The sequence below is a fragment of the Melanaphis sacchari genome, unplaced genomic scaffold, assembly GCF_002803265.2.
Source record: "Melanaphis sacchari strain LSU unplaced genomic scaffold, SCAv2.0 Contig376_pilon_pilon, whole genome shotgun sequence".
NCBI classification, from domain to species: Eukaryota; Metazoa; Arthropoda; class Insecta; order Hemiptera; family Aphididae; genus Melanaphis; species Melanaphis sacchari.
Window position 1 is genome coordinate 1 of NW_020271236.1, and position 9,832 is coordinate 9,832.

General features: G+C 27.6%; 1 protein-coding gene across 1 annotated transcript; it reads left to right on the forward strand.

The window, feature by feature from the left end:
- Nucleotides 1–4,154: 4,154 nt before the first annotated feature.
- Nucleotides 4,155–6,308, forward strand: LOC112597105 (the record flags this gene model as incomplete). The annotated part of the gene is made up of 3 exons (XM_025343026.1): nucleotides 4,155–4,284; nucleotides 5,567–5,675; nucleotides 5,833–6,308. Coding segments are annotated over exons 1-3 (715 nt in total), but the record flags the coding sequence as incomplete, so codon positions are not given.
- Nucleotides 6,309–9,832: the final 3,524 nt, after the last annotated feature.

Genomic DNA, 9,832 nt, shown 5'->3' on the forward strand with positions numbered 1-9,832 from the left:
CGTGTGATCACGATTTAAGGTACCACTAAATATCTCAGCTGGAAGACCTTATATCAAAGTGAATATTTTAGACGGCCTAGGATGTACTTAAATACCCATTTATTTATGATTTTAGAAATTTTTACACTTTTGGTGTGCGTATGCGTATTACAACTTATATTTTTTTTAATGCAAACACTATATTTTATTTTACATATTCGGATAGATATTTTTTAACGTATTTTCTTTTGATATTTACAAATCTGACCAAGTAAGAGAAGTCAACATTTGAATTTATGCATAATTCGTGTAAAACGAAATTTTCACTTAAAACAACTGGAAATAATAAAATCATGGGTGTCATTTGAATAGGGGGGGATCAAGGTGTACGGTTGCCCCTTTTACTTTTAAAACAGTATTAATTTAGAATTACCCAAAAGATTTGTGCCTTGCTAAGATAATGCTCAAAACTTAAATCTTTTAAATTGTATTTTAATTTTTATATTGACATTTATCAATATTGGTATACTGTCAATTATTATGATTGTTAATTATTTATTATATTTTAGTTTTTAAATTTATTTTTACTATTTATTTTATATTGATGCAATGATTCGGTCCGTGCGATGTATGGAAAATATTAAAAAGATAATGACATACTTATACGTTATCTATTTTTATATGGCCTGGTAAAATTTCAAAATGGTTTGCTTGAAATCTCACGTATCAAAAAAAAAATCTTAAATGATACCCCTTTATAAAATAAACTCCAAATAAATGTTTAATTTATCTTATATTTTATACAAATAATAATTTAATAATATCATACTCGTATGTCATCTAAATGAATATCTCGAGTAAGCGATAAATTAAATTTAGTTGATTGTGTTTTTAAAGGCAACTACGACTGAATTTTTAAGACAACTTGAATCATATTTAGAATTGATTAGAGTGATAATTTTGAAAATTTGTAAGATAAATTTATTTACTACATTTTATTTATTATAATATGTTATATTTATTAGCAGGGGAGTAATTATTTTGTTAGGTAAATTTATTATTACAGTCAATAAAATAAAAATTTGTACCCTAAAAATAATGTTTGATTACTTAAAACTTATTTCATTGTTATTTATTTCTTAATAATTACATTTTCTGATTATCTTATCGTTATTGGAACTATTGATAAATAAAATAAAATTCCAATTTAAAAATAGTTAAAATTGTAATCGTATAATATTATTAAATTATTTTTTTTAAAGAGATAAGGTAAATTAAAGATTTATTTGGCGTTTATTTAATTATTTCCAGTGGTTTTAAGTTAAAACTTCGTTTTACACGAATTATGCATAAACTCAAATGTTGACTTCTCTTACTAGGTCAGTTTTGTAAATAGCAAAAGAAAATACGTTTAAAAATATCTATCCAAATGGCAAATATGTAAAAAAGCAGTGTTTCCATTTCAAAAAATGTAAATTCTATAGCGCATACGCGCACTAAAAGTGTAAAAAATTGAAAATCGTAAATAAATGTATATTTAAGTTACATTTAGGCCCTCTAAAATATTCACTTCAATAAAGCACCCATCCAGCTGAAATATTTAGTGGTACCTATCTTAAATCGTGATCACACTGTATACGTAGATAAATTAAATGTTCGAGTTTTTATTTCTTTTTTCTATTTATGTTAATAAATAATAATTTTTATTCAATCAAAAAATGTAGTTCGTATAAGGTTCAATGGCATAATGATATTTTCAAAATATTTAGATTATCTAATACTAATAGTTATTAATTATATAGACTACAAATTTATTTACTATTTTATTATAACAAGATATTGACTTATAATAATAATAATAAATTATATAAATATATACAGTTATTCAAATAATATAATAAAGTAGCTTTCGACAAAATTATTAAATTAACCCAGAATTGTAATATTAATAGTAAAATAAATTATTTTAATAGCTTTATTAAAAATAAAAAAATTATGTTTATCAGATTATACCTATATGTAGATCTTCCCCAGCCTTCCGCAACCGTACTAGGGCATATTTTTGTAAGTGGTCTATAAATTTGGCGTCTTCTTGGCTGCTGGTAAATTTGCATATTTTTGTTTTCTTGAGTAATAATGATTTCAATTAAAATATTAATAAAATTATAGCTATAAATTTTTTTGCGATAGCAGTTAAAACAAAAAATTAAAATAAATAAGCTATTGAAATATTATTATTATATTAGTACTATATTTACTTTGGGTTGCTAGGGCAATAATACAACTTAACATTGAACTTACTATACGTTCTATAGCAGTGGTGCCCAAACATTTTTTATTGCAGCCATAAAAAAATAATTTTTTTTGGCGGGCCTATAATTTGAAATTTTCCCTTAAACTGTCATTAGAAATTAGAATTTCAGGTATGGGTATATAATTACATATTTAATGACGTTTTTATTGTACTTACTAAATTTAATGGCTTTATTTAATACTTAACTTAATAATTACAACAAATGAAAAAAATAATAACGGTTTACACTTCCAATAATTATTTTTAAATAAATTAACTTAATAGCTTTCTTTAATCTATACTAAATTATAATTACTAATGAAAAAATAAATATTAATTATATAAATTATCGTTTTACAGTGTAAAATTTACATTTAAAAAAAATATTTTCAAATGTATTAAGAAATTTGTTAATATGAATAATTGTGAGCTTGTTTCTGTTGACTTAGGGCATTAATATTAGGTTATAATTTTGTAGAATTATGGCATAGAGATGTTCATTTGTAATGCGAGATCGAGTTTTACTTTTAATAATTTTCATCGTTGGAAATACTGGCTCACAAAATATGTTGAATCAAATATTAAAGATATCTTAGGTATAAGCTTCCGAACATTTGGAAAATCTTCTTCAGACAGAATTGAATAAAACTGTAGAGCAAGTTTTTCAAAGTTTTGGGGGCTGTGAAATTTAATAATATAAAATAAATGCGAGTTTAGTATGAATGGACTGTATCCGAGATAATATTTTATTATAAATGTGAATTTTGATTAAATTACATAAAAGTACGGACGACGCGTTTGCACATATAATAGTGCTTTCCGTACTCGTATACGACGAGTGATCGTAGAGAACTAAAAATTGTCTAAACTTAATTCGATAATGTGCCGATTTCCGATAACCAAATTTCAGTCTCGACAATACTGATAATAATAATAATAATAATAATAATAATATATTTATATATAAGAAATCGGACACTATACTCGATACGCAACATGCCGCTCGCCTTGAAATATTGATTTCAAATAAATAATAATGAAAATAATACATTGTGCATGTGATACATAATAATTTTGAATAGTATAAGATTTTAACAATAAAAAAAAGAAATAAATAAATAAATAAAGACAATTTTAAATACAAAATTTAATCCACATTATTTCCTTTAAATGTCAGAGGACGCAATGTTCGAACTGCCCTCGTGACATGTCCTGTCGATGTGCAAACTTCTGCGACACGCACCACCCCGTTATCACCAGCAGTAATTTTTGTAACTCACCCTAAGCGCCATTTTAAAGGAAGTACGTCATCTTCTTGTATTAAAACTACGATATCCACGTTCAGCTTAGGTCCCTTGGTATCAGCCCACCTTTTTCGCTCTTAGAGCTGATTCAAGTACTCATGACTCCATTTTTGCTAAATAGTTCGTGAGTATTGCGTTAAGGCCTTCCCACACTAAATACGTCGATGTCCGTTGCGATGACGTACGTCAACGTACTCTTTTTGAATTTAACGTATTCAAATACGAATCCGCACACCAGGTACGACGCGTCAAAAGTCGGGTACGTCCGTCCGGCGCGTCGACGTATGATATAAAATTGCTATCAGTTGAATGCGTCGACATTCGAATAGAACCATATTTTATTAATATTTTAAAATAGTTTTATCTTCACAATTTGTAATCAACACAGTATTCCCAATGATATAATCAGTAGATAGTAGATACCCATACTTTGACTACGGACAAAACTATTTTAGTCCGTTACTTTGAACGTAGTTAAAATATTGTGTCATACGAACATAATATACATTTTAAGTTTTAAGAAGTGTGGTCCAGTAGTTCCTTAAAAAATATATATTATTACAAATATTTTTTTAAATATGGAAGAACAGCTAATAGTTGAAGTCGAGAAGAGGCCAGTACTGTATGACAAAAGTTTGGGAACTTATAAGAATGCCACATATGAAGAAGAAATATGGAAGGAAGTATCCAATGAGCTTAAAAATGACGGTAAGTTTTTAATATTTTTAATGAAAATAAAAATAAAAAAAATAAAAATAATAAAAATAAAATAAACTATTTACATTTTTTTTTTTTTTTTTTTTGGTATGGCATATCCGCATGTCAATAAGTATAATGAATATATGAATGTTTGTCAATAATATTTTTAATTGTACAAGTTAAACAAATATATAAAATAATAATGTTATTACCTAACTACTTATATTTATATAATTATATTTAATTCATTGATATATTTAATAAAACACAAATTGAGTATATTATTTATTGATATATTCATACTGCCATGGAACTTCTCCGGCAGGTGAAATAAACCAATCAGCAAAATGGTTTCGTACATCCATTGCACGTTTAGTTGGTCTATTGTATCTGACTGTATGTAATTGTTGATTTTCACTTATTGTAGTGTGGGTTTCAGTCGTTTCAGAAATGTCATAAGGTGTTTCTTTTTTTTCAACAATTAGAAAATTATGAAAAATACAATATGCCAATGTAATACTTGTTGCAAAAGCTGCATTAACTTCAATTTTTTTAAGAAGCACTCGTCATTTATGTACTGTATTGCCAAAAGCATTTTCTACAACGCGCCGAGCTCTAGATATTCGATAATTTGTTATTCGTTCACGTTCTGATAAATTTTTTCCAGGGAAAGGCCTTAATATATTTTCTTTTAATGGAAATGCTTCATCTCCAATTAAAACTAATGGAACACTTATTTCAGTACCTGGTAACTTTTTTAATTTCGGGACATTTAAAGTTGAACGATTATTCTGTCAACCACAATTTTCCAAAATTGCTATGTGAAAATATACCACCATCGCTATTGTGTCCGTACGCACCTATATCTGTCATAATATACTTATAATCCGCATCAACTACTGCCATAAGTACGATTGAAAAAGTACCTTTATAATTAAAATATAAAGAACCCGATTTCTTTGGACAAAAAACTGAAACATGCTTTCCGTCGACAGCTCCAACACAATTTGGAATATTCCATTTAGAATAAAATTGATGAGCTATTTTATTCCAACTTTCTTCGGTGTTAATTTGTGGCATAAATAATGGTTTGAGTACACTTGAAATGGCATTACATGTTTCTTTAATAATATTACTAACGGTTGATTCCCCAAGTCGAAATCGGTATGCTAAATCCCGAAATGATGCACCGGTTGCTAAATATCTATAAAACGAAATTAATAAAAGTAAATTAGGAAACCAATCAATATAAAAACATAATAATTTATTTATATGTTATAATAAATTGTAGATGTCAATACAGTAAAAAAGAGATGGCGGTCATTGAGAGATACTTTTATAAAAATGCAAAAAAGTCAAAAGCAACCTAGTGGTTCTGGAGGAGGGAAAAAATCGAAATGGTCATATTATTCACAAATGACATTTTTGATTCCATATATAAAGTTTAGAGAGTAAGTTTATAATTTTTTTTTTTAATTAAAATTTTTAAATTATTTTGCGTAACAATCAAAATTATTTTAAATAATCAATAAGTTTGTTATTTTTAATATGTTATAGGACTATTGGGAATTATTCATGTTCTGAAATCTGTAATCAACAAAGAATTAACAGTCCGGAAAGAGAATCAGATATTATTAATGAAGTGTCAACAACTCCAGAACGTTGCAATGAACAAATTGAACATAACATTAAATTACGTATAAATAAATGTTCTTCAGCTACTAAAAAGCGTAAAAATGAAGCACCAGAAGATAATATTGATGAACAAATTTTGAATATTATTTCCAAAGAACATGATGCAGATGAACAATTTCTATTAAGTTATCTTCCGACATTAAAACGTATGACACCAAAACAAAATGCTATTGCAAAAATAAAAATTCAACAAGTTTTGTTTGATGTTGAGTTTGGAAATAATTATTCAAATTCGCCTTTTTCAAGCAACTCAGGGCATTCCACCTACTCGTCTGTTTATGCACCGATTTTAACTCCTCTTAACACAGCAAAATCATCAGCAATGGATTATTCTCAAAGTAATATGTCGGTCGCGGACAATGGGTTTCATGAGTATAATCATTATTCTTCGCAAAATTAATGGATACACTTCTATTAATTCTAATAAATTTTTATGTTTATATAATTATATTTAATATACGATTTATGCCGAATAAGAAAATAATGTACCTATATACCTACAACTAATGTATAATAAATTAAAAATAAAATAATAAATACGTATCTTACCTTAATGTGACTACAAGTCGTACTTTAGCGGGTATACTTTTTCTAAAATTTGTATCATTTTTAGAAAGCGAGTTTTTTAAAAGTGTGTATAATATATCGAATTGATCTTTGTTCATTCTGAAGGTATTGAAATATCGATCTGGATATAATTCAAGTTCAACACATAATTTTTTGAATTCTCCGTTTTCTGATCGTGTTCGATTCATAGAATGTACCCAAAGTCTAGTTTTCTTTAATGTATATTTTTTCTTTCTTCTTATTAATAATAACAATGCCAATAGCCGTTTAGATCGCGTACATAACGTCATATTTATATTATTTATTATTTATATTTACTTTAAAAATTTAATTGAATAAACTAAATCTTAAGAAGTTAAGACACACACAGAACACGTCTTTCCTATTCAAAAATATCTGTTTAGTGTTAATACTAAAAGTAGTGACTTGCATGCAATGGTGATGGAGCAAACAATCAGATAAAGGAATATAGTAGGTAACTGCAGTAATAAGCCAGTAATACATTGTACATTTTGTAATCAAAAGTTGATTTGGTTAGATAGAAATAATTATAATTTATAGTTAGCTTTTAGCTGACGGATAACCAATAAACGCATTTAGTGTGGGACCTGTGTACGTTGCGTTGAACGTATACTTTAGACGTACGTCATCGCAACGGACGTCGACGTATTTAGTGTGGGAAGGCCTTTACTCTACGCAATCGCGTCAAGTGGCTTGTCGGTGTATTTGACAAGTCGGGTTCCGGTATAGCTAAAAGCGAGTCTATAAGGAAATGACCTGGGGTCAAAAAGGATATGTCATTTAGATCGGATGACATAGGAGTAATAGGTCGGGAATTTAAGCAGGCTTCAGCGTGCGTAAGCACAGTACTTAGCTCTTCAAAATGTAAATGAGCATCCCCTATAGTTTTTTGTAATAAATGTTTCATAGACTTAACGGCGCTTCCCATAGTCCACCAAAATGCGGTGACTGTGGAGGAATGAAAGGCTATTGGACGCCAACATTTGTTAAAGCTTCTTGTACCTTTTTTTATGCTGTTCTGAATTAAATAAATCGCTCCGTTTCTTCATTTTTCGATTTGCTCCAACAAAATTAGTTGCGCTGCTGTACTCAAATCTCCAACAAATTCAATGTTGAAAAACAAAAAAAAATACATACATAACTTTTTGTTAAACGAAAAACGATTCTAAACGGAGATCATCTGCCAGCCTATATTATTAAGTATAATTCATGACACATATTTTTTTTCTTTTTACTGATATGAAAACAACTTATATGGGATCTTGTATTAAATTTTCAAAAATTTCGACCCAGCATATATTTTTAATTTGATATTTTAAGAAAAAAACTAAAAAAATTAAAAATAGCTTAAGCTTATAAATAGCTCAAAAAAAGTTTAAATGATTTGATAAAAATTTAAAATATCAGCGGTTATTATTTTTTCAATTACAACAAAAAACAAAAATAATGTGGGAAGAAGTTTATATTATTATATAAATTATATTCTTTGTTGTAAAAATTTTAAATTCAACTGCCACAAAACTTAAATTGTCTTTCTAGTAGAATATTTATTTATTTATTTTTTTGTAAGTCGCAATACGAATAAAGTACTTTGAATTCAATTTTTAAAACTTAGGGATTTATGTATTTCTAACTATAAAGTAATTTGTACATTTTTGAGAATTTAACTAATTTCTCGAAATTCTAATTTTAAACACTTATAAAAAAATATAGCAATTATAGATTTTTGATTGAAGATTGAAAAATAAACAACTTACGGGAATCGTTGAGAAAAATTTTCAAGTATTTCTATTCTTAGCAATATTTCTAAAAAAAAAATAAACTAAAAGAAAAAAATTGAAAATTTCTCATGTCTATCAAAGTTTAAAAAAAAGTCGAAAAAATATCAAAATCGTGTTGTAAATAGAATTGATTACATAAAAATTTTATAGAAATCGCAAATATTTTAGGTTATTTGCTTTCAAGTAACACATAAAAAATTTAAATTAATGTTGTCAAAAATTTGATTTGCTTAAAAATTCTAGTTTAACCTTAAATTATTTTACAAGCTTTTTACTTTTGATCTTCTAAAATACTAGACTCAATTTTCTACCAGAAACATGTCCTTCATTTAAAAAAAATAAAGCATATTATCGACGACTTACCGTGTATATGTATAGACGTACACACAAAAAACAACAGCACATAATTGTAAAATCAATATATTCATCGCTCCGCTTAGAATATAAAACGCTGTTATAAAGCCTATTATCTATTTACTTAATTTTGATGCTTAATTTAATGTATTTATATCTATAAATTTGTTATATGCGTGGATTTGTGTACAAATAAAAATACGATCACAACTATTTATTTTTTTGATGGCTGAAAATAATTAATAATGTGCAACCAAGGATACTGGTTATGGTCAGTTTCCACACAATGTACAAATACTATTCATTCGGATAAATCGTGATTAGACGTTTGTTGGAAATGAATTTGAAGCGTCGAATTCGATGAAGCTGATGACAATCCTAATTGCAAAAATTAAAAACTTTTGACGGCGTAGGTAAGTAGTATCTCAGCGTTTTCGTTATTTAGTAATTAAAATGTTTATAGTTCAAATTTAAATGATCAGAAATTCTCAATTAATAGTTAGGGTATTATTTGATCCCCGTTGAATAAATATGGAAACTCAGCAAGTTGATGCGAGAATCAAATGCATAATAACTAAATATTATAACGATATATCTACCTTAGTCAATTGATAACTAAGCTTTGCTAAGCTTTTGTTTCCACTATACGACCAGTTTCGCAATCAGGACTCATTTGTTTGGGGGAGGGGGTACCAATGTATACAACATAAAGTTTTTTTTTAGGTTTCGATCATATAAATAATTAACTAAGTAGATATATCTGGTGGCCGCTTCGTTCAGTTACGTATTGCTTAATAATATATAAAAATGTGGACGTTTGGTCTTCGCTCGATGACGACGCTGGCAAGACAATTTCACGGCGGCCGTGCTAAATAATAATGCTGTAGCCGACGTGGCGGCTACAGATGTACTGATACATATTTTGCATAATTATAAAATTTACAGATACCACAATTGAATATAAAATAAAATTAATGAGGAAAATATGTCTGTATGTGTGTGTGTGTGTGTGTGTGGATCGGTCGGTGGCGGCAACATGTATAATAATAAAATATAATAGTATTATGTTGCGGCGGCAGCAGTATCTATATTTTTAATGTCACGCTAAAACATGTAATAGTGTGTCTTCACGCTGGTGG